Here is a 26,858-nt window from a genome sequence, read left to right on the forward strand (position 1 = left end):
CATTGCTAAAGGAAGAAAGGAAGAATTCATTATCTGCACCCCCCCCCCCCCCGCCTAGCTACCTGCAACATTACCTACCACCTAGTGATTTTTAAATCCTTAAGGGGCACATGGGCAAAGGTACATTTTTTTATGGCTGCCTCCTGCTGCATAAGGCATGTATATAAGGTTGTAGGTCACATTTTCTTTATTAATTCAGCATTTAATGTACACTCAGTAAATTTGGTATCTTAGCAAATGTAAATAACAATAGTCAGCTGATGCAAATAATTACAATGCGGTATTTTTGAAATTTAGATAAATGGCATCAAAAGACAAGTTCTTATGCAAAGTGCTTATTAGGTTTGCAAAAGTTATTTTTTGCACATTCTTTTGAAAACAAAATATACTGATTATACTGGCACACCCAATTTCATCTTAGTTAATGGGGGGACATAAACTAAGTGAATGAACAAACGGATACATGATCCAAGTCAATTTATACTACAATGTTTCTGTTCTTTCCAACTTTTTATTAATACTATATTGTATTAAACAGCACAGAGGGTAGGGCGTTTTGTTTGCCATGTACGTAGACAAGCCGGGTTCGATTCCTCCATCCCTCCTGGCAAGCTACTGAGAGTATCCTGCCTGCACGGCAGAACCCGGCAAGCTACCAGTGGCATATTCGATATGCCAAAAAACAGTAACAACAAGTCTCAAAATGGAAATGCCCACTCAGCAAATCAATGAACAGAGACAATGTATTAAACATACAATGTACAACATACTATGCAATTTATACAAAGGAGAGAAATAATGCAAAGGAAAGAATCATAGAGGAAGAGCATTTTCAACTATTCGGAAACTGTCAATATTATTCTCCAATGATCGAACTACTTATCTAATTCTACCTATAATTTGAAATTTTTCCTTTAGAACATCCTTACTGACAAAATTATCAAATCTTTTTGAGTTTACTATCCCAATGAACATTAAATATAGTATGTTTCATTTTCACTTTCTTGATTGCTCCTGAAATTAAACCTTATACCATATGTTCATCATTAATTCATTTCCCCTCAGTTTTATTCTTAAAACTTTGAAAAAAAATTTCCTTTTTTCTATTTTATGCATAATTTTCATATGTTCACAATACATATTCATTGTACTCTAGATAAACTGAAAAGGAACTATTTTTAAACTCTCATTTAAAGCACATTTAATTTTAAATGTGAAATCTGCCAATTCATTTCCTGTGTAATTTATGCTTACTTTAGGAATCCATAATCAAAGTTGATCAATCACACTATTGCCCTACTCTGTGCACGCGCGCATGTGTTTGTCTCTGTGTTTGGGCCAGAGCCAGGGCCTACTCCTAGCTCTGTACTCAGGAATTATTCCTGTTCATGCTCAGGTGACCCCATGGGATGACCCCAGTCAGCCTCATGCAAGACAGACCCGCTGCACTATCATACGGTGCTTGTCTTGTACTGTGGCCCTGTCCTATACTTTTTAAGCATTCCAATTTTTTGTCCAAATTTTCACTGGCTATATTTGGTCAGAATGTATATTTGGTCACAATGAAATAAAAATACTTCAATCACATGTAAATGTAAAATTAGCTTAGCTTTTTAGACTGTGGAGTCATACATCCATCACCACTGTCCAATTAGGAAACATTTTCATCAACTAAAAAGTTCCCTTGTGTCCACTTGGCATCAATCCCTATTCATAATGCTAACATCACATAATCAGTAAATTGCATAGTGAACATTTTATGTAACAGAATCCATACAATATTCATTTGGTTTCCTTCATTTAGCAGAATATTTCTCTACCTTATTAATGCCATAGTATGCATCAGTCAGCCATTTCCTTTTAATTATGCAGTATTAGTCCATTATACGCATACATAATAATTTTTTTACTCCAGTCACTGATGAAGTTTGGGTTGCTTCCAGTTTTTGTCATTATGAATAATGGTACTAAAATCATTCAAGTGCAAGTCTAGGTGTGAACATCATGGCTGTGGTTTCCTTTGGTAGGTAGCTAAGTTTGGAAATGCCAGGTTATATCATTTTTTTTTTCTTTTTGGGTCACACCCGGCAATGCACAGGGGTTACTCCTGGCTCATGCACTCAGGAATTACCCCTGGCGGTACTCAGGGGACCATGTGGGATGCTGGGATCCGAACCCGGGTCGGCCGCGTGCAAGGCAAACGCCCTACCCGCTGTGCTATCACTCCAGCCCCGGTTATATCATTTTTTAACTATTTTTCTAAATGTTAGGGTCACACCTGCTGTGCTCAGTGACTCACATTGGTCTGTGCTTAGTGGGCTCTTCTGCCAGTGCTCATGGAACCAGATGTAGTGCTGGGGATCTAACCAGGGTTGGCAACAGTACAAGACAAGCACCGTATCTCCTGTAATCTCTCAATCCTAGTCATTTTATTTTTGAATAATTTAGTAATTTCAAATAGCCTTTTAAAGCATGGTTGGAGCATTTTACATCATTATCAGCAAGCTATAAGAATTCAGTAAATTATTGCATACTGTAGTTTTGAGTTTTAATTTTATTTAAATTCGCTACTTTGATTTTCTTTATGATTTCTCTTTCATCCAGTAATTACTCAGAAATGTGTGGTTCCTTTCCATATACCTACACTAGGAGTTTTCCAAACTGCTCGCTCAAGCGTTCTCTCTCTCTCTCTCTTTCTCTCTCCCTCTCTCTCTCTGATTCTCTCTCTCTCTGTCTTATTTTTAGATCATGCAATGTGGTGATCAGGACTTACTCTGGGCTTGGTGCCTGGGGGATCGGGCAGTGCTGGGAACTGAACCCTGGCTCCTCTTACACGTGTCCCGAGCTTTTGAAGCTATCTCCCTATATTATACTATTATTAAATTTAAGTAAATTCCATTGTTGTCAACAAACATGTTTTGTTTGCTTTTAATTACTTTAAATTTTTTGAGACTTGTTCTATAATCCAATACATCATAAGCTGTTGAGAACACAGCACATACCTGCCAATAAATGTCAAAATTCTGTGGATTTATACTGAACAGAGGTAGTTAACAGAGGCTTTCACTTATTATATCATTCTTGGACTTATTAACCTTAGCCTTCATTTTTATGCTTAAATAATATTCCATATTATCTAAGTCACATTTTCCTTGTATCACTGGATACTTAGGTTTGACTTCTAAATCCTGGCTATTGGAAACAATGTATCAATTAATTAGAACACAGGCATATTTTGCAAAAATTCTATTTTCCTTACATCTTAGTCGAGCCTATTCTTTTTGATGACAGACATTCTTCGGTAATATCTCTATATTATCTGATAACAATTTCTTTGATAATTAATGATGGTGAATACCATTCTATATTCCCTTGGCTATTTGTCCTTTTTTGAAAAATATCTATTTAATTCCTTTGCCCATATATTTTTGTTTTGTTTTGATTTTTATTTTGAAGTTATACCCAGAAGTTCTCAAAGCTCACTTCTGTCTCTATACTCATATGGTCCCCACAAAAGGCTGGAGGGCATAAGGGATGCCATGATTGAACCCAGGTCAGCCACATGCAAAGTAGATACCATATCCCTCCATCCCTTCTTCGGCCATTTTAAATGGGATTCTTCAAAGACTATCTGTATGAGCATCTGTTAAATCAATCATTTATATACTGTATGAAACTTTTACCATTTACAAATATCTTCTATTCCATAGGTTGTCTTATCATTTTGTTATCTTTTGCTTGTATAATATTTTCAGTATGATACAGTATCAGTTAGTTACTTTCACTTTTATTTCTTTGTTTTTTATGTCTTTTGTTTTTAATTCACACTCAAGACTGAAGTGAAGGTGCTTACACCCTATGTTATCATCTAAAAATCTGATGATTTGGAGTCTTAAGCCATTGATTTCAATTTTGTGTATGGCCTAACACAAAGTACACTTTCATTTGTTAGTGTGTGGGTATCCAATTTGCCAACATCATTTGTTAAACACTGTTCCCTCTCAACTTTACCTTCTCTACTTTTTTGTCATAATGTAGCAGATTCTACATATAATGGCTTTTCTCTAGGCTTTCTATAATAGTTGATCAATCTCTGTATCTGTTTTCATGTCAATAATGTTTTGATTACTAGATCTGGTTTTGCGGCCACACCAACTGAAGTGTGGCATAAGCCCCTTCACCTCAGGGCTAATTCCTGATTCTGTACTCAGGGATCATTCATGATTCAATCTTGGAGGGCTTGAGAGATTATACAGTGTCAGGAATTAAACCCAGGTTGGCTGCATGCAAACCAAGGGCCTTTATCCACTGTACTATCTCTTCTATCCCAAGTTACTATAACCTTTCAAAAAAGTTTGAAATCAGGAAGTATCACATCTCCAGTTCTCTTTTCAAGTTTATTTTCCTGGCACGCTTATGATATTCGGTTGTTCCATATAAATTTTAGAACTAGTGGGATATTTCTATTTAAAGTGTCATTGGAAATTTATTAGGACTGCACCTAATCTGTAAGACCACTTTGACATTTAAACAGTATTAACAGAAGAATTTTCCTATTTTTAAACCATTATATTATCACACATGTTGTTATCAATGAAAATCAGCCTGTACATTCATCTTGCTCCAATGAGAGTGTGGGATATCTCTCATTTCTTAATATCTACTTCGGTTTTTTTATCAGTGTCTTGTAGATTTCAGGGTAAGTACAGATGATTCATTTAATAGCTAAATTTATTTCTCAGTATTTAATCCTATGAAAGCATTTATTTATATCTCTAACCTCTTTTTTTGATTGTTTTCTTCATCGTTGGCACTACAGTCTAAGTAATTTCCTCATTTTTAACTCCTAGTTCACAATTGTTTTTTAAATATATTCATGGTTTATAATGTAGCTGTTAATTTTTATGACTTTTCATTTATGAGTTATTCCCATTACTTTCCTAAAGCTGCATAACTCCTTTCAAAATTTTCTTGCCTTTTAGTAAATCATGCATTGCAAGTGACTTCCTTTCTTGGTATACAAGAATTGCCCTTACTCAGACCTGTAATTTTCTAAGAATTATTCAGAAAAATAATATTTGTGTAGTTAAAATTCTTTTACAGCATCCTTTTCAGTCCTTTTTCCTTAAACATATTGCCTTAGAGTTTTTACTTGTCATTTTCTTAATTTAAGTTGTAGAGAAGTTGAAAGTCAGATTGATTTTCTCCCTTTATTTGAACACTGCCAAACAAGAAATTCATTACTTATTTCAAATTTAATAGACTCGTTCTTGCTGACCATTCCAGGAAAATCTCTGGCACAAATCATATCAGTCATTTTCTATCCTATTAATCTAAACTCGTATTTTCCTTTAAACATTTTATCTAGTTTTTATGCTTTCTTCTGTATATCTCATTATGCTACCCACAATTTATCTTCCTTTGAACTTCTTGCATTTTCAACTTTATATGGATGATATTTCTCTCCTTAAATTTTCCCCCAACTTTTTGTCAGCTCAAAACTAAATGATGCAACATTTTCAACACTTTTTTATAATTTATTTAACCTTTTGAAATTCTGGTGAATATAAATAGCTGTTCATTATTAATGGCAATTTCTTCACTCTTTTTCTTTTTTTTATTGGTTTTTAGGCCACAACTAGTGGTGCTTAGGGCTTACTTGATTCAGTGCTTACTTATGCTTAGCAGACAGAACATTACACATTACACATAAGTGCTTACTCATGCTTAGTGCAGAGATTGAACCTGGGTTAGTCACGTGCAAGGCAAATGCTCTCCTTGCTCAAATATCTCTCTCTCTCAGCCCTTTACTCCTCATATTTGCAACTGAGAGAGAGACACACACACACAAACACAGAGAGACAGAGACAGAGAGACAAAGAGACACACACAGAGAGAAGAAAAGCTTCTGCCATAGAGGCAACGGTGGTGAGGTTAGGGGGTGATGGGAAAAAACCTGGAGACACTGGTGCTGGGAAATGTATACTGGTGGAGAGATGGATATTGGAATGAGGAATATATGACTGAAATCTAATCATAAACGGTTTTGTAAGGGTCTATCTCATACTGATTCAATAAAAAAAATTTTTTTTAAAGTTATCATGACGACATATTTCACAGTGGTATTTTCCTAGTGAGTGTGTATCTACTAGTGAGTGAGTGTTTTGTTATTTAACAAATGCAGTCTTGACTTTGAAGCACAGTGAACTGGTCCACATCTACTTTGCTCACTGCTTCCTCCCAACTCAGTGAACAATGACAGAAATCACCAAACCAGGGTCAACTGCATGTAGGGTGATTTCCTTACCCTCCTTATACTACCTTCTAGCACAATTCTTGTGTTTGTGTGTGTGTTTGTGTTTTAAAAAGGTTACCCATAGGATTAAAGTCCTTGAACTTTCTCCTACTCTATTCCTTTTATTTAACTAAAGTTAAATGAGTGCCTCATTTACTACTGAAAGACAAAAAAGGTCAATGCTTTGCTGAGTATTCTATCGCTGGTAAGTATGCTTCAAGTTTTTCTTATACGCGTAACTCTGCTCTGCAATCCTGTCTTTGTCCGAATATTAATTTGGTGACAAAAGGAAAATATTACCTCTCTCAACTACACAGATTTTTTTAAATAAGTGAGGTTTTCTTTATTTTTATTATTTGTTTTATAAGCTCAATGGCAACACACTTATTCGTACGAGGCAAGTGCCCTATTCAATGTAATATCTCTGGCCCATAAAATAAGTTTTAACTGTATTTTGTGTCGTTTCATCAGAGTTATCACTGAACTCTTTTTACAATATAAACAGCAAAAATCATTAGGTATAGTGAATTTTTAAGAGGAGCAACATCTAAATATACTTGTTTAATTACTACCTCTTGGCTTAGGATATGAAAATGAATGTAAAAAGAGAACAAATAAGCAACTGATTTTTTTCCCATTTTTTTGGTCACACCCAGCAATGCTTTGGAGTTACTCCTGGATCTGCACTCAGGAATCCTTGTGGTACTCGGGGGAGCATATGGGATGCTGGGAATCAATCCTGGGTTAGCCATGTTCAAGGCAAATGCCTTACCCACTGTGCTATCACTCCAGCCCCGACAACTGATGAACAGTGGGGGAGAAAGAGATATTCTAGGATATTTGATTCATAAGAAATCATTTTCTCAATGTCAATAAAATACTGACTCAGCACATAAGAAAATAAAAACCATCTACCAGAGAGATCTTGGCTTACATAGTACTGATTGTGAAAAAAAATTTTGTTGCAAATATATATTCTTTTATTTGAATAAGTATATAATTACACAATTAAATTAGTTTTCTTTCAGAAAGAAAATAGAAAAAATATTTTAAATTATGACTAGTTTTACACCTATTAATAAATTTACAAAACATTCTCAAACTCTGTCATAGAAGGCTATTATTTTTACACTTACAGACCAAATATCACATTTCACTAAGTATAAAACTTAAAACATAGCATAAAATAAAACAGCTATTTTTATAAATGTTTATAAAAAATGTCAACTTACTTGTGACCTAAATGCTTCAGAAAGTATCCCAGAACCTTCAGAGCTTGAACCCAAATACTCTCACTTTTAGAAGCCAATAATTTGTAGATTACCCTGCAATTACATAAGCAAATTATTTAATTTTTTTGCCACTAAAATGTTAAAAATATAAACACTGTACACAAATTATGCGTATAAAAATATCTCACAATTTAAAATATTGAGGAAATAAGCACTATTTATTTCATTTTCTCTTAAACTTATCCTTCAAATACAACTAAGAAAAGGATCATGAAAAGGATGGGGATGGAACCAGCCCCTCTCCCAACCCCAACGAGGCCCCGAGTTGCTGCCACAAACGGCTCCTGACTCCTGAATAGTCATGATCCCAGAAGCACACAAACCAATCTCAGAACCCAGCAGCTTTTGGCAGAAATCCCTCCAGACTTATTACCAAAATATCAAAAATCCAAAATGCTCTTCATATCAGCAACAGAAAAAACAAACTATCTAATGCTTTTTTGGCAGGTCTGATTGTTGGGAAAATTCCAAATAATAATGGTGGATCTTTTATCAAAATATTGAATATGATCAAAGCAGAGAGAAAGATGGAAACACCTGCCACATAGGTGGGGGGGAGGGGTGGGATGGGGGGAGGCACTGGGGTTCTTGAGAGTGTGCACTGGTGAGGGATGGTTGATTGATAATTGTGTGACTGAGAGTCAGACTGGAAAGCTTTGTAACTGTTCTCATGGTGATTCAATAAAAGGAAGGAAGGAAGGAAGGAAGGAAGGAAGGAAGGAAGGAAGGAAGGAAGGAAGGAAGGAAGGAAGGAAGGAAGGAAGGAAGGAAGGAAGGAAGGGAGGGAGGGAGGGAGGGAGGGAGGGAGGGAGGGAGGGGGGGGAAGAAAGAAAGAAAGAAAGAAAGAAAGAAAGAAAGAAAGAAAGAAAGAAAGAAAGAAAGAAAGAAAGAAAGAAAGAAAGAAAGAAAGAAAGAAAGGAAGGAAGGAGGAAGGAAGGAAGGAAGGAAGGGAAAGAAAGAAAGAAAGAAAAAGAAAGAAAGAAAGAAAGAAAGAAAGAAGAAAAGAAAGAAAGAAAGAAAGAAAGAAAGAAGAAAGAAAGAAAGGAAGGAAGGAAGGAAGGAAGGAAGGAAGGGAAGAAAGAAAGAAAGAAAGAAAGAAAGAAAGAAAGAAAGAAAGAAAGAAAGAAAGAAAGAAAGAAAGAAAGAAAGAAAGAAAGAAAGAAAGAAAGAAAGAAAGAAGAAAGAAAGAAAGAAAGAAAAGATCAGTTACTGGCTATTTATAAGCACACCAAACAAGTTTCAATTTTTAAAATACAAACTTAAAAAATAATAAAATAAAATAAAAACTAAATTGAGCCACATCTCTTCTTTCAGAATTGTCTTTAACATTTTAATTTGACCTTTCCCCACTTGATAGTGCTATTTAGAAAATGGATAGACAACTTCCTGAACATTCCAATGAGGTATGAGGAATAATATCATGCAGTCCTTGTTGAGCTCTTCAATGAGGAAATGCTTTAAGAAAATTTACAGCACATCCTGTGTTGGTCACAAGCAACCCTATATATACCTGGAAAAATGAAATACCTATGAAGAACACGAGAAAAATCAAACGTATTTCCTGATAACATTCTGATCCTTGTTCTTACTCTACTGGTATTTCATAACAAACATATTTTTCTGTCGATTTAGTTTGAAAAGTTTTGTTAAAACAAAAATTTTCCACCAAAACTAATTAAGTGTACACATAAATATGTCATTCCAGTGCTAAATTTCTAACTAAATTTCTAACTATAATATTCATTATAATATGTATAAGTACCTTGAAATTTTTACCCAGTATTTTTCAGGAAATAAAAGGACTTTTTCTACAAAAGGGTGATGCTAATCATATTCTTTCACAATTAGTGTTAGAATTTAGGGTGTTTTGTAGATGCAAAATTGGTTATGTTTTATTTTTTTAATTTTACTATCCTTTCAAATAAAATGTCATTTTCTATTTTTAAGGTAAAATAGTCTAAAGAAAAATATGCTGATAATAGAGCTTACAGTATAATTTCCAGTGACGTTAACAAAATTAAGCTAATGAAAACTATTTTTTTAATGTAGTTTATTTATGTTTGCAGAGGGGCATAACCAATGATAAATAGGAGCTAACCCTGACTGGGTACTTGGAAACCCCTCAGGGGCTCAAACTGGGCCAGTGATCACAGCTGCGCCTCCCAATACCTTTTCCCTGTGATTGATGAGCCAGTAAACACCCAGTAAACTGTGCTGGTAAAATATATACTGTTGATAGTGTGTTCTTTGTCATCTAAAATGTAATCTAACAGATTACAAGAAGAGGAAAATTCTAGAGTGATTATTTGAGCAGAGAACATTTTTTTCCAAAAGAAATCTCAAATAACAATGCATTTAACAATAAAATTAATTTTCAGATTTTTTTTACTTTTAGGGTCATATCTAGTGACGCTCAGCATTTACTCCTGGCTCTGCACTCAGGAATTACTCAAGGCGCTGCTCGGTGGACTATGGGGATGCTAGAGATCAAACCTGTGGTCATAAGACGCTAGGCAAAAGACCTACCTGCTTTACTATGGCACAGCCCCAAGTTCAGAATTGTAATGGATCACAACCAACAATGAACACAAGGAGTTTGAGAATAAAAATATTGTGCACATAAAAATATGTGGGAAATCATGAGAAACTAATATTAACAAATAAAACATCATGAAAACCAAAGTGAAAGATCACAACCTAAAAAACTGACTACAGTCAGTTATGAATCAAAATCCATATTCTCTGGGTATAACTTTGAGGTAGAGAAAAACTTTGTAAAAAGATTAATAGTGCATCAACAAAAATTATGATCATCATTTGAAACATAGAACATATACATGAAAAAATATTTTAACTATACATAAAAATTAAACATGGGGGCTGGAGCAATAGCACAGCGGGTAGGGCGTTTGCCTTGCATGCGGCTGACCCGGGTTCGATTCCCAGCATCCCATATGGCCCCCTGAGCACCGCCAGGGGTGATTCCTGAGTTCAGAGCCAGGAGTAACCCCTGTGCATCGCCGGATGTGACCCAAAAAGCAAAAAAAAAAAAAAATAATTAAACATGGTTATTGTAAAGCAAGAAGACCAAGAATTGCAGTATATTAGTAAGAGCTAATTTACTGATATCTTTATTTTTCATTTTTCATTTTTTTTTGCTTTATTTCTTATGGGCATAACTCCAACACCACACTCATCACAATGTACCACACTCCTTCTCCCAAGGAACCTGTCCACCATATTTCTTATCTTCCTCAATTAAATTTTGTGAATCAGTTCCATTGTTATATTGCTTTTAGATCTTTGTTGCTACCTCACTGTGTGGAATCTTTTATTTAATGAATGGTTATTTGCAACATAGTTAAAGACTTTCATAAATCCTAATTTCTGAGCTTACCATGATAAAATACACACACACACACACACACACACACGCATACGCACACATACAGAGAGTATTTTTTAACCCCTTTCCAACACGGCCCCTTTAAACCTTGTTTCCTTCATGTGGACGCTGTCCTGGCAGGGGCTGGCCCTAGTATCCTGGCATTGCCTCTCCATTTATGGAATTCTCACCTTTGGCCCTCTCAGAATTTCTGGATGGCCACATGGGGGTCATATAGACACTGACCGAGAGACACTAATCTCAGCTCCTTACAGTGTAGTTGTCTATTTGTCTCTTCATCTATATCGAGCCTTAAGACACATATTTTAAGCAACTCACTTCTCAACAGTTTCCTTAAATTTAGCTAAACTATTATTAGAGTTATTAAATTCATTAGTTTTGATAATTGATCACTTTGGATGAATTATAACTCATTAGAATTTTCTTTAGTAGATATTTTGTATAATGTCCTTTAGTGTCTATATTTGTAACGGGATTTCTTAAAATTTTCCACCCACAATCCCTTTTCTCTTGATGTAACAGAGGCAAGCAGATTCAGAGTGTGTTGCTTCTGTATTAAGTTTTGGCAACTGCATACTCAGAATATCTTACTGTTGCCACATTTTTCAAATTTTACTCATCAGTTCAAACCACAGTTTAAAAAGCTAAGTTCTAGGATCTAACTTTTCAATCATCTGTTTAAAAGGCCTACTTCCACCACCATCATCACCCTTAGCAGAAAAAGAGCCTACAGTTTATCCACATCTTTTTTGCAAAGTGAAAAACTGCAATAGCAAAGAAAGGTCATCTTCCATGTCCTGTTCTAAACACACTTGGAACAATCAGATGTGTTCAACTAGTCCAGGAACTGACCACGAATAAGAAGCCTTTATATCCACTGTGACTAATTAAACATGTCAAACATACCTTTAAAACACAATGTGAACCGTAAAGATCTTATCAAATAGCAATCTATGATCATTATTGCAGTATTCCAAATAAATAAGAATTTACCTCTACATCTCAATATATTATCTAATCTAAGATATTATAAAAGTAGAGTGGAAATGCACAGTTGATTTAACAGATCAATTAGTATAATTACTAAAGCCTATAATTAGCGATATTAAAAATATTTAAATAAAAATTAAGAAACCCGATTACAAAGTTTTTGTTAACAACTAAATGTATACTTTTCTTCTTTAACTACGTTAACAACCCTATACATTATAAATTTAAAGATTATATAGTGCTGTCACTACATTAACAATGTAGCTGAATATCAATATAAAAATTAAGTCACTGTTTCAATCATTTAAAGAAGTCTTTTGTGACTGGAAAGTATTTATTAATGGACATTAATAATGTTCATTTATTAATGGACACATGATAATAGCACAAATATAATCCCTTGACAATTACTGACAAGTTATCACCAAATTTTATTTACAAACTGGAAATTTGTTGTGTTATATAAGGTATTTGATTAAAGGCATTACCTAGATTTTTTGCTCATTAAAAAAACTAAAACTTAAAGAAATGTAAGATAAAGAATACCCAAGGTTTAAGGTTATAAATTTCAGCTCATCAGAATATCAAGCAATAAATTTTATTTATCTAACAATTTACCAGAGAGTCTCTTGCCCCCAAACCTAGCTGTCTTCCCCGGGGTCCCTCAGAGTGGGTGGGCTTCAGTTTCCCTCCCCACCCCGAGCAGACCTCCCATAGCCAAAGACCTCCAGAGCCTAGTCACAGCCATGCTCAAGGCCCCTCGTCACACATTCGGATGAGCCTCACGCATCCGACAAAGTAAAAGGCAACCGGCAAAGGAAACCAGGTTTGTGGGACCCAGAGCTGAGGCCTCCAAGCCTGCTTGGATTGGGACTGGGCCTCTTTCACCCAGATTCCCCATTTTCCAGTAGCTAGGTGGTCACACCCAGAGACTGCCCCCAGTGCTGTGTAATCCCACCAATGGCCAACATCCAGAGACTATAAAACCAAGCTCCTGGAAGACATCTTATAGCCTTGTTTTCCCTCAGGGAGAACCTGGCAAGCTACTGAGAGTTTCCTGTCCACATGGGAGAGCCTGGCAAGCTCCCCATGTCCCTGTGGCGTATTCATATGCCAAAACAAGTAACAATGATGGGTCTCATTCCCCTGACCCTGAAAGAGCCTCCAATGCGGCACTATTGGAAAGGACGAGTAAAGAGAAGCAGAACTAAAATCTCAGGGCTAGAACGACTGGAGACGTAACTGAGACCACTGGAGAACTTCGACAATAATAGGAGGAGGATGATTATGATGATGATGATGATGATGATGATGATGATGATGATGATGATGATGATGATGATGATGAAAATTACCATATAATTACCATAAAATATTTTTCCAATTCTTCTGGTTATAGTCTCCTATAAAAAGCACCTTTCATCTGTAGACATGAATTCTTTTAGAGTTCTCATAGTCTGCTAATATTTTAGCTCATCATTCCTAATAACATTTAATAAAATTATCACCAAACCGATTTAGCCAGATCAACTTTGTCCTCTCCATCCAATTTTCCATATGCCAACATTAAATCTACAAAATGGAACTCCAACTAAACTGCTTTCACATTAGAAAATTTTTATACTAGCAATAAAATCTAAACTTCATGCCATGATAGGGACTATTCAAAACTGCCTATCTACTAGGTATATTGAGAGGCATTAAATTCAGAATTTTCTTGGGTTCTTGTTTTTGCTCACTCATCTTCTTGCAAAAAAAGAACTGTTGTTCTTCCCACTATTTAAAATGTCTTTAGTATACAGCAATTTATTCTCTTTAACACCGAAACTCATTTTCTATATAGTTCATATTTCCTTTAGTATTAAATATTAATAACTAATATTTCCATTTATTTATTCCCTTATGCATAAAAAATTTTCTACATATTCAATTTTTCATGGAAAAGAGTTTATTTTAGGAAGCAAAGCTATCTTTAATTAAAATTTATTAATCATACCAGCATAATCATACCTTATTCCATTTCTTTGATCAAATGCTGGTATCATTGAGGCTGGATGCTCTGACATTAAGGCAACCAGTAGCTGTAACACATCATGAATATTTTCATCCTGGATAATAAAAATGATAAATATTTATTTAAACTTTTATTCTAAGACTTTAAATTATATAATTAAAATAGAAGACTCAAATGCCCTACCTCATGCATTGTAAGTAAGTAATTTAATATACTCTGAAGTTCATCTTCTTTGACTCCTCGATCCTAAATTTAAAAAATTGTTAATTTAACTATGACAATCAACCAAGTTAGGCATCAAAATGACCATTTTAAATAGAAAGAACAATTTAAGGGGTTGTTTCAATTAATATATGAACAGTTTTAACTCAGTCTTATTTAAGATGAATGAATAAACAGAAAGGGACACTGTTCCTTTTAAAGTTGCTATTATTTCAATATACTTCACAATTTCATCTAATGGCATTTCTAAATATCTGTTCTTTCTTTAAATCATCTAAATTAGCACACACAATATTGATTCTATTTTTATCTTCTTGTGTTTATCTTAATCTTCCACAATTTCTACTGTGATGGCACTTAATATGTGCCTTCTATAGAAATAAAAAAACATTTTCAGAATAAATCTTTATGTTCAATTTTCATGCATATGTTCCGTCTCCATACCTCTACATACTCTATCAGAGAAGGTATCAATGAGTACTTAAAAGTTAAATTCAATGAAAATTAATAGTGTGACTTACTCTTGTAAGAAATTTAATTAAAAATTAAAAATTTAATTAATAATTTATTTACTCCTAATATTAAAAAACTTTAAACTAAAAATTTATTTCTACAAATTATGTCTAAAATATAACATTCTAATTTACCTTAAGTATAAGTTGTTTCAGAAAAAGTAGCATAAATGCCCGTAATGATATAATTTCTTTTTGTGATGGCCGAGGACCATCTAGAATAAAATAGAAAACAAATAAGGGGAAAACCGTTATAATAAATTTTTGGACATTTGACAATTTCAAATTATTGCAAAATGTCAGATTTGGGACAATATTTTAAGTTATAATACTATCACTGATAAACATATAACCATAAGGACAGTTTTCCCTACTCATCAACTTAGTATATTCCCTTTTCCTCCCTCAAATGCAATTTATCCTAATAATCTTTCATTCTCACTTTATTTAAAATTTCTTTAAAATTTTACCTTTCACACATTACATACAAGCATAACAAAACAATTACAAAATAGTTTTTTTACATTTTTTTCTTTAAACCACTTATAAATGCAAAAAAGTACTGATGCTCAAATTTTAATTAAACAACGAATGATAAGATGAACAGTTAATACACTTAAACTCCATTATAACTGTTAACAAAATAGTTAGAAATACCTAGTTAACAATAAAAACAACAATATGCACAATTTGTGTAACATAAACAGAGAAACTAAGTAAAATAATATTATAATTTTTAAAACAGGTAACTAGACCATAAAATTACTTAAATATCAAGCATTCCTTGAAGCAAAAAGGATTTTTATGGCATGTTCATGGTACCTAAATCATTCATGTATTACGTATAACTTACCACTCCTCTGCCTTTTTTTTTTAGTTTGTTTTGTTTGACTTTGTGTTTTGAGTTTTGGAGCCATACCTAGCTGTGTTAAGTGGTTATTCATGGCTTTGTGCTGAAAGGTCACTCCTGGCAGCTCTTGGAGAAATATACTGTGATGCCAGGATCTACATGAGCTGGCCCAGGTGTTATACAGCATTTTAGCCTCTACTCTTGTTTTTTAATTAAAAACACATCCTCCTGAATTACAATAACATAGAAACTAAAAGGAATAATATAATTTATTTTGTCTATCTACATTCCAAAACTTTATTTCTAGAAAACCATTTATTCCAGAAATTGTTCTTTGTTCTTTGTTCCAGAAACAAAGAATATTATGAAACAGCAACTAAAAATATTAATTTTTAGTAAATTATAATATAATTCAAGTACAAGATGAAATTTCTAGATGTTAGTCTGATGCCTCCAAACATATATTAAAATAATTATTCCAGGTATGTACTCACAGATTTTAACAGATTCTCAGCCTTCTGTCTATAATATCATGCCCCTAATTCTAAAAACAATTTAAAACTAGAAAGATGTGAACCTCTACTCTGCCACAAAAATTCTTAATATACCAACATAATATTCTATTTATGGCAATAGTATTATAGAATAGAGACAGCAGTTTATGGACTCAGAAAGAGAACCCAATGGAGAGACAGCTCAATAAGGAGATGAAGTTCAAGTTATGTTTTGTTTTCAGAAGACTGAGTTCAATCCCAGCACTGCCTTATGTCCTGAGCACCACTAGAAGCAATTCCTGAACACTGCGAGGATAAGCCCTTGACCACTGTCAGTATGGCTCAAAGAGTGCCACCACCTTCCACGCCCACCCCATACATGCACACATAAACGCACAATAAGTTTTCCTTTTTGAATTCCTTTTGAATGTAAAATTACATTCCTTTTGAATGTAAAATTGTGTCAGTGATAATTTTACAGTATTTCACCTTAGGTCACTATAACATAACTCAAAACACAGAATAATCATAGCAACAGTATGAAACAGGTATACTGGATACTTACCCAGTCCTTTAGGAGTGATGCCACTACTATCAGCAGGATTGATGACCCAGTAGTAGTATTTTAAGGTATGCATTAACTGTAATACTGTTCCTACTCTGCGTATGGTAGTATAAATGGTAGCAGTTCCAATAAATTCAGCAGACAAATACGTGTACAGGGAAAGTTGAACCTAACACAGAATATTAAGAGAATTAGAGCACTAAAAATAAATGTAGTTATGATTTCTCAACTGCCTGAATTATAAATCTGTATTGTATTCTAAATTACATGTATATTTAGAAAGGACAAGAAAGGACCATTAACAGAAGATCAAAAATAACTATTTAGTATTACTTTAAAAGAAAATAAACTAATCTGCAGTCAATACATTTTAATAAAAATTTTACTAAAGAAATGTTATTAACCAAAAATTGAAAGTTATTCAATAATTGACAATCAAGGTTTCTGGTAGATAGATCAAACATTGTAAAAAGCCAACTAGACTAAAGTGATGTAGAGTCCCAGGAACTTTGGTGGCAGTTAAGGACGGGCTCAGTAACTCTGTACATCAAAACCACAAATGTTAATAATAATGTTGTACTGTAGCACTGTCTTCCAGATGTTCATTGATTTGCTCCAGCAGGCACCAGTAACATCTCCATTGTGAGATTTGTTGTTACTGTTTTTGGCATATCGAATATGCCACGGGTAGCTTGCCAGGCTCTGCCATATGGGCGGGATACTCTTAGTAGCTTGCCGGGTTCTCCAAGAGGGATGGAGGAATCGAACCTGGGCTGGCCGTGTGCAAGGCAAATTTCCTACCCTCTATGCTATCGCTCCATCCAACAATACGTGTTGAAATATACCCTGATTTTTAAGATAATTTTTACGGTAAAAATTATCTTAAAAATCAGAGTATATTTCAACACTTCAAAGTGTATAAATTTCTTCACAGTAACATAATTCCAAAGCTATATATATGGGAAATACATTTTATTCTCAAATATCATAAAAGTTCACTGGGTTTCATTGTTTCTTAATCTAATACCATAGAATACGAATCTAAGCACAAGCCTACAGAAAGGACCATTAAAGCATAACTTCAAGAATGGTTAATTCAGTTTTATACACAACTATGTCTAATGATAACTAATAAAGCATAACAATTAAATCAGAAAGAATAAATATGAGAAATTAAATACTGCTGAACCAACACTGTAAGATTTTAAAATTCTAAAAAGGAAGCTGAAATTTATGAAAAATGTATCTCATAGCTGATTTTCCCTAGGTTATACCAAGACTAATTTTTTAAAAATTTTTTAAATTTTATTGAATCACCGTGAGATAGTTACAAGCTTTCATGTTTGGGTTACAATCTCACAATGATCAAACACCCATCCCTCCACCAGCGCACATACCCCAGCACCAGTATATCCCCCCTTTCCCACCCTCCCCCTGCCTCTAAGGCAGACAATATTCCCCATACTCTCTCTCTACTTTTGGGCATTATAGCTTGCAACACAGACACTGAGAGGTCATCATGTTTGGTCCATTGTCTACTTTAGGCATGCACCTCCCATCCCAACTGGTTCCTCCAGCCATCATTTTCTTAGTAATCCCTTCTCTATTCCATCTGCCTTCTCCCCTCTGCTCATGAAGCAGTCTTCCAGCTATGGGGCAATCCCTCTGGCCCACCAAGACTAAATTTAAGTAGGAAATCTTTGTACAAGTGTTATGCTCACTTCCAAAAAACTTACATAATGTTTATATTTACTTTATTATAAATAACATTTAAATATCTTGATGTTGACTATAATCACAATGCAAGCAATTTTTTATCCCAATAGTAAGTATTATGTTTTTTCTTTGGTTTAATTATTACTTTAACAAAATTTCAATTTTGTACATTATGTATCTTATTTAATGACTTTAGAATTCAGTATTATATCAACCTTAATTTTTTCTAATTTACTTATTAAATAATAAGGCACCATAATTTACAAAGTTATTCCTAGCTGAGTTTAAGGGGTACAACATTACAACACCAAACCCACCACCAGTGTCAACGTCCCTTCAACTATATCTCTGGACTCCGTCCCTGCCCTGAGTCAGTCTCTTTGGCAGGCACACTTTTAAGTTTGGTTACCGTACTTTAGCATCTCATGCTTGCTATACTGTTGGTTCTACAGTCTATATATGAATACCTATAATATACCACAGATATGCTCAAGTATGATCAAGGCACTGAGTCCTACCCATTACCTGCTGGTCATCTCTTTATACTTCTCCTGGCTCTCTCCTTCCCTATCCTTTCTACTTCTGAGACGAGTCAAGGGTAGTTTGGATAACCTGCTTTGCAACCATGCACTGCCTACATCAACCTTAATTTTTATTGAAAATTTAATTTACTTTAGTACATGCAATTTTAAAATATTTTATTTCTGATCCCATCTAATAAAACTCTTTGGACTGACTACAAGATGTCTCAAAATATCAATGTTTTTAACAAATAATTTTGATCTAATAACTATAATTCACAGAATTTCACAAAAATGAGTGAGAAAAAAAAATCATACCTTTGCAGGTGTATGTATCCAGATGGCTGGGTTGAATAAAATGTGATCACACAGCTGCTTCAGCAAAGGGGCTCCATGAGATAAGCCATCAAGGTATTTTGCAAAGGATAAAAATTGCTCCAGCACAGCCCTAGTTATATGAACTCTTGATGACTAAGGAAAGAAAACAGAAACTCAAGCTAAAAACATCAAGAATACCGAAGTGCAAAACTGCAGGACTTCACAGTTACCGGAATGATTACCTATTATCAACAGCATTTAGATAAACAAATGAGCTTCCAAAACTTAAGGCTGCACTCTCCAAAACAGTGTCATCTATCCCTATGAATTACTACTAGTCCTTGAAATGTGACTAATGCAAAGTGATATCTGTTCTATGTATACACTGATTTTTAAGGTTTAGGACAAAAATTAACATAAAACATCTATATTTTCCTTTTAACTGAGATTATGCTGAAATGATAAAATTTTATATACTCCAGGTTAAAAATGTATTTCATATGAAAATATTACAGAGCAAACCTCTTCTTAAAAATGGTTAATTTAAACTTAAATGTCAAAACCGGATCTTCCTATAAAAAATAGCTGTTGGATGGAAATATAAATGCAGTGCACTTCCATACTTCCTCATGAAAGAAACTTATATGGTCACAATATGCAAGTAGTTGGCAATCCTGTATGATTTAGAATAGAAAACAATAAAGGGGGGTAGTCTGCTCAATGTTCCTAAGGGAAATACCACGACTTGTAATAAATACTGTGCATGCATTTTTTTCCTTCAAGAACTCAATACTTTTTGTCATTCATTAAATATACATGTTCAGTACATAGTATTTGCCACACATTGTTCTAGGTACTTTGGAAAGAGAAACCAACAAAACTAAGATAAGTCCCTGCCCAGAGAACTCAATATTCTAAAAACGGAAATAGGGGGACATATAAAACATAAAATAAAAATGCAAATTATATGACCAATTAGATGTCAATAAGTAGATTAGAAATTGAAGAGGATAGCAAAATTTGTGGATAAGTAGTTAAAGAAAATTTAACCAAAGAGCTAGCATCTAAGTTTGAAGTAATATGCTCCCCAACTATATGTCCTTCAACTTTAAGAGTAGGAATCAAAACAGTAAGGTATAAGCACTGTAGCACTGTGGTCCCCATTGTTCATCAATTTGCTCCACTGAGACTTCTTGTAATTGTTTTTGGCATATTGAATACATCAAATATAAATCAATGGAAAATAATTTAGAGTCAAGCATTAAATTCTTACGAACAACGACAATTATTTTGTGATAACTGGGCCAATAAAGTAAACAAGAAACAAATGCCTCTTCAATAAATGATGCTGAAAAAAAGAGATAGACACTTGCAAAGGAATAATATCATGGCACTATGTAATGCCAATCATAGATTACTGCAAAATGAATTAAAGACTTAAATGTTAGACAAGGATCCATAAAACAAACAGAAAAAAAATAGTCAAATAATATTATATTGGGTTCTGTGATCAGTGCAGAAATTTGGCCCCAATAAGGGAAACAATGCTAAGGCTGAACAAATGGGATACAAAAGACATTCTAGTGAACAGGAAAAAAAATATTTTTACAACATATTTCTGAAAAAGGATTAATATTCAAGATATATAGGGTACTCACAAAATGACAACAAAACCACCAATCAAAAAATGGTAAGGCAGCAGGGAAAAATGCCAATACAGATTACCATGAAAATATAAATTAAAATTAAGAGTGAGCAATCTATTAAGGTATCTATACCACCGAAAATAGTCTATCAAAAGCTCAGAAACTACAACTGATGGTGAGGTTGGAAGAGAAATGAAACCACTGTTGGTGGGAATGCAAGCTGGTTCAACATTTAGAAAATTTCATGGAAATTGCTCAAAAAATTAAGATAAATATACAAGATGATGCTGAAATTCCACTGCAACTTATTGATTCAAAGAAAGAAAAATGGTAATCCAAAAGAATACATTCTAGTATTAACTGCAAAAAACTATTTATAATAGCCTATATTTGGAAACAAAGTAATTTCCGAATGATAAGTGGATAAAGAAACTGTATTACATGTAGCACTGTAGCACTGTCCTTCATCTATTTGCTCAAGCAGGCACCAGCAATGTCTCTCTTGTGAGACTTGTGCGGGCACCAGTAATGTCTCCATTGTGAGAATTGTTGTTACTGTTTTTGGCATATGGAATGTGCCACAGGGAGCTTGTCAGACTCTGCCATGTGGGCAGGATACTCTCAGTAGCTTGCGGGGCTCTCCGAGAGGAACGAAAGAATCATGCAAGGCAAACGCCCTACCCACTGTGCTATCGCTCCAATCAACAGTGCAATGTTGTACACAATGAAATACTATTCAACTGTATGAAAAACTAAAATGTGTTTTGCTAAAATGCAGCTGATCCAGGTTGGATTACTCTGCCCCTCTTGGAAAGCCTGGCAAGCTACCGAGAGTATCCCGCCCGCATGTCAGAGCCTGGCAAGCTACCAGTGGCCTATTCGATATGCCAAAAACAGTAACAACAAGTCTACAATGGAGATGTTACTGGTGCCCGCTGGAGCAAATCAATGACCAACGGGATGACAGTGACAGTGAATAATTGAAATTAAATGGGTTTTGTTCAGAGAAATCAGACAAAAGGAGAAAAATCCTGGATGATCTCACTCAAATGTCACTGTCACTGTCATCCTGTTGCTCACTGATTTGTTCGAGTGGGCACCAGTAACACCTCTCATTGTGAGACTTATTGTTACTGTTTTTGGCATATCCAATACATCATGGGTAGCTTTCCAGGCTCTGCCGTGTGGGCTCAATACACACAGTAGCTTGCCAGGCTCTCCGAGAGGGGCGGAGGAATTGAACACGGGCCGGCCTCGTGAATGGCGGACGGATGCCCTACTGCTGTGCTATTGCTCCAGCCCCACTCAAATGTGAAAAGTTAAAAAAAAAAAAAAAGGAACAGACAAGGCCAAGTGAAAATAACTTTTAACACTCTGGCTGCAGAGTTGAGGTTACAGAGGAGTGAAGAATCTGGTTGAAAAGGGCTGTCATCACCTCATCTTTAAAAAAAGAGCAAGAAGTGAAGTGCCACAAAGAAAGCCTCTTCAACAAACAGTGCTGGGAAAACTGGACAGCTACTTGCAAAAACATGAACTCAGATTCTGTCTAACGCCAAGGTCGAAAGTCAGATCAAAGTGGATTAAAGACCTCAATATCAGACCTGGATTCATAAAGTACATGGAGGAAAGTGTAGGCAGAACTCTCCATGACAATGAAGTTAAAGGCATTGTGAAGGACTGACCAAGCAAGTGGAAACAAACATAAACAAATGGGACTACATTAAACTAAGAAGCTTCTGCACCTCAAAAGAAGCCAAAATACAGAGAGATGCCATGGAATGGGAAAAAATATTTACCCAATACCCATCTGATAAGGGATTAATATCCAGGATATACAAGACACTAGTAGAATTGCATAAGAAAAAAATCTCCAACCCCATCAAAAAATGGGGAGACGAAATGAACAGACGCTTCCTCAAAAAAGAAATACAAATGGCCAAAAGGCACATGAAAAAAAATGCTCTACATCACTAATGATCAGGGAAATGCAAATCAAAACAACAATGAGATATCATCTCACACCACAGAGACTGGCACACATTCAAAAGAACAAAAGCAACCAGTGCTGGCGTGGATGTGGAGAAAAAAGGATTCTCCTTCACTGTTGGTGGGAATGCAGACTAGTCCAGCCTTTCTGGAAAACAATATGGACAGTCCTTCAAAAACTAGAAATTGAGCTTCCATATGTCCCTGCAATACCACTTCTAGAAATGTATCCCGAGGATGCAAAAAAGCACAGTAGAAATGACATCTGTACCTATATATTCATTGCAGCACTGTTTACAATAGCCAAAATCCAGAAACAAACAGAGTGCCCGAGAACAGATGACTGGTTAAAGAAACTTTGGTACATCTACACAATGGAATACTGTGCAGCTGTTAGGAAAGATGAAATCATGAAATCTGCTTAAAAGTGGATGAACAAGTGAAATGAGTCAGAAAGGGAGGGTCAGACATAGAATGGCTGCACTCATTTGTGGAATATAAAATAACATAGTATGAAACTAACACCCAAGAACAGTAGTGACAAGGGGCAGGAAGATTGTTCCACGGTTGGAAGCCTGGCTCAAGAGCTGAGGTAGAAAGCAGCTAGCATAGATAAGGGATCACTAAGTCAATGAGAGTTGGAGGGATCACACAGGATGGGAGATGTGTCCTGAAAGTAGAAAAAGGACCAAACACAATGGACTCTCAGTATTTGTATTGCAAACCATAATGCCCAAAAGTAGAGAGAGAGTAAGAAGGAAATTGTCTGCCACAGAAGCTGGGCGTAGGATGGGGAAGGGGTAGCAGAAGGGATACTGGGGGCATTGGTAGTGGAAAATGCACACTGGGGGAGGGATGGGCCTTTGAGCATTGTATGACTGAAACTCAATCAGTAAAGCTTTCTAACTATGTCACGGTTATTCAATTAAAAAAAGAGTATATCAACAACACAGTCTTTGTACATACAGAATATAAAACATATCTGACATTTAAAAAACAAAAACAAAAAATAAATAAAAGTGTAATTATTTTCATTAAAAAAGACCGTAAAAGTAAAGGTAAAGTGAAATTTACCAGTTACACAGGCGGGGTGGGGAGAAGGAGTGGTGGGGGGGAGGGGGGAGATATACTGTGATTCTTGGTGGTGGAATATGTGTACTGGTGAAGGGATGGGTGTTCGAGCATTGTATAACTGAGACTTAAACCTGAAAGCTTTATAACTTTCCACATGGTGATTCAATAAAAGAATAAATTTAAGAAAAAAAAGGCTGTAAGATGGATACTGACACTGAAGGTACAGTGATACACTGCACAGCATGGTAACAATACTGTACCCCTAAAACTTATTTATATTTAGAAATACATGTTATCTCAATTAAAATTAATGTACAAAAATTTATAAAATTGATTTCTCAGAGTATAATGCTATAGTGATTTTGGAAGTATTTTTTCCTATATATTTTTTATTGATCTCAAAACCCTAGGCATATACCCTCACAGTGATTCATTAACAAAAAAAATAATTTAAAAAAACCCAGGCATAAAATAAATTATATCTCCATCAGTAGAAGAGATAAATATTCCTTCTGCCCTACATTCATATTATACCCTTAGTTTTTCTGAACAGGAAAAATGATCAAATGAGTCTTCTGTCTGGTACCTACTATAATCCCACAGTAAATGTTTTGGTGAACTTATATTAAACTCAAGAACAGAATAAGGATAAAATAAGCATAGGAAAATACCAATTAGGAGATGATGAAAGATAATAGCTATCCAAACTGAAAATTGTTTAACTGATTGCTTTCAAATATTGTGCAGTTTTGACATTTTCTTTTATGTTCTTAAAAATATCCATTTTTAAAATAAATTCATAATCATAACATATGGTTATAAATCAGTAAAGTATGATTTAAACAATATTACATTATTTCTGTGTGATGTTGGGTCACATAATTTAAAAGATGTTCAATGTCAAACATAACTAAATATGTTTCAAAGAGCAATCTAGAAGAAGGACCATTCATAAATTTTTCTGAAACAACTTATACTTAAGGTAAACTAGCATCATTTGAGACAGAATTTGTACAATTTTTACAGAGCTGTAAATGGAGTTATCTCATGGTGCTGGGCAACAGTGCTTCTCAACTTTTTCCAACCAGAGCCCCCTTCTGGATGCTCCTTCCTTTCTATGCCCCCACCTCCTACTAAGCGGTCCCCTAGTCTCATGCCATAAATCACTGGACTTTCTCCTGTGGGCCTATTGGAATATCCTGGGAATCCACAATGGAATGGACTTTTTTTTTCTTGTAGAAACCATTCAGAATTCAATATTAAATAAATTACATAGTATACATATGTGTGTGTGTGCGCACATACACTATTTTATGGCCAGAGCAATAGTACAGCAGGTAGGGTGCTTGCCTTACATGAAGCCAACCCAGGTCTGATCCCTAGCACCATGTATGTTCCCCAATCCCTGCCAGGAGTACCCTAAGCACAACTAGAATTACCCTGAGCACTATCAGTTGTGCACCCCCCAAAAAAATACAAGAACCTATTTTAATTAGCAAAGATATATTAAAAAGTAATGATCTTTAATATCTACTAACTTCTCATCAGATCATCAGGACATAAAGGATACTAGCTCTAACTTAAAATCAACACTGCAGGTAGCAAAACAGAGATCTAGGCAAAATAAGTGTGTTTGATGAACTTGGGACACAAATTATACATTCCAGAAGCCCAATATATTAATACTTTTACTGTCTGTATTGACCCACTCCCCCACTTTTCCTTACTATTTCAATAGCACTGTCCTCCTGTTGTTCATCTATTTGCTCGAACGGGCACCAGTAACATCTCCATTGTGAGAATTGTTGTTACTGTTTTTGGCTTATCAAATACAACACGGGTAGCTTGCCAGGCTCTGCCGTGCCGGTGGGATACTCTCAGTAGCTTTCTGGGCTCTCCGAGAGGGGCAGAGGAATCGAACCCAGGTCGGCTGCATGCAAGGCAAACGCCCTACCCACTGTGCTATTGTTCCAGCCCTACTATTTCAATCCTTGGGATAATCCCTTGCCTGTTTGCTTCGATTTGTGTATTACCAGCTGGAGACATCAGCAGGAAATTATAGTACAGAAAGGGAGGTTGTCATTTCCTAGCACTACTATTTGGTAAATACAATATATTTCTTTATCCAAAATCACATCCCATATAGATGTACTTCTTCTGGAGCTATAATCATTTTCCATGGGAGTTAATCTAATACTCTCACTATTCTTTTTCTTTGAAATTTACTTTATTAACACACCCTGAATTACAAAGTTATTCACAGTTGAGTTGTAGACATACAGTTTAGCTGAACCAGTCCCAACAGCAGTGTCAACTTCCCTCTACCAGTGCTCAGGTTCCTCCTCCACACCCACCAAGCTTCTCTAATTTTCCTTAACAAAATTAACAATTGTATAAAATAAATATTAATCTTTTCAATCAAGGAATATGATGTCATCTATTATGGGATAAAACTATTCTTGATAAGCGATCTACCCTCAGATTCCCATTTATACTAGCAGGCATAATTAAAGTTTATTCCATTTAAATAAAATATCTAATTAGATATAATGAAGCAACACAAACTTCTCTTAAAACTGTTGCAATAGGCTGGATCAATACTACAGTAGATACGGTTTTTGCCTTGCACACAAACGACCTGGGTTCGATCCCTGCGTTCTGTACCATAAGGACCCAACCCCCACCCATCTGCACCACCAGGAATGATTCCTTAGTGCAGAGCCAGGAGTCATCCATGAACATTACAAAATGTAGCCCCCAAACAAAGACAAAAAGAAACTCTGTCTCACAAAAATATGTACAAATAGTCAATTCAGATATGAAAAGGTATTCAACATCATTAAATATAACAGAAAAGGAAAGGTAGGTTTCTTTTACTTTAAGTTATGCCATATCATATCCAACAAGAAAGTTAGAATAGAGAAGACTAAAATTTCTGGCAAGGCCATGTAAATTTA

General features: G+C 35.0%; 1 protein-coding gene across 5 annotated transcripts in view; it reads right to left on the reverse strand.

Annotated features, from left to right (window-relative positions):
* Positions 1-26,858, reverse strand: part of NBEA (neurobeachin) — a 625,086-nt gene that overhangs the window by 445,866 nt on the left and 152,362 nt on the right. For all 5 annotated transcript variants that reach the window (XM_055142057.1, XM_055142054.1, XM_055142047.1 and 2 more), the window contains 6 exons: positions 19,196-19,348; positions 16,641-16,809; positions 14,867-14,946; positions 14,181-14,243; positions 13,994-14,091; positions 7,528-7,620 (listed from right to left, as the gene is read on the reverse strand). In XM_055142057.1, the coding sequence (XP_054998032.1) occupies positions 7,528-7,620; positions 13,994-14,091; positions 14,181-14,243; positions 14,867-14,946; positions 16,641-16,809; positions 19,196-19,348 (656 nt within the window). The remainder of the gene's footprint in view (positions 1-7,527; positions 7,621-13,993; positions 14,092-14,180; positions 14,244-14,866; positions 14,947-16,640; positions 16,810-19,195; positions 19,349-26,858) is intronic.

Source organism: Sorex araneus, chromosome 1, assembly GCF_027595985.1.
Source record: "Sorex araneus isolate mSorAra2 chromosome 1, mSorAra2.pri, whole genome shotgun sequence".
NCBI classification, from domain to species: Eukaryota; Metazoa; Chordata; class Mammalia; order Eulipotyphla; family Soricidae; genus Sorex; species Sorex araneus.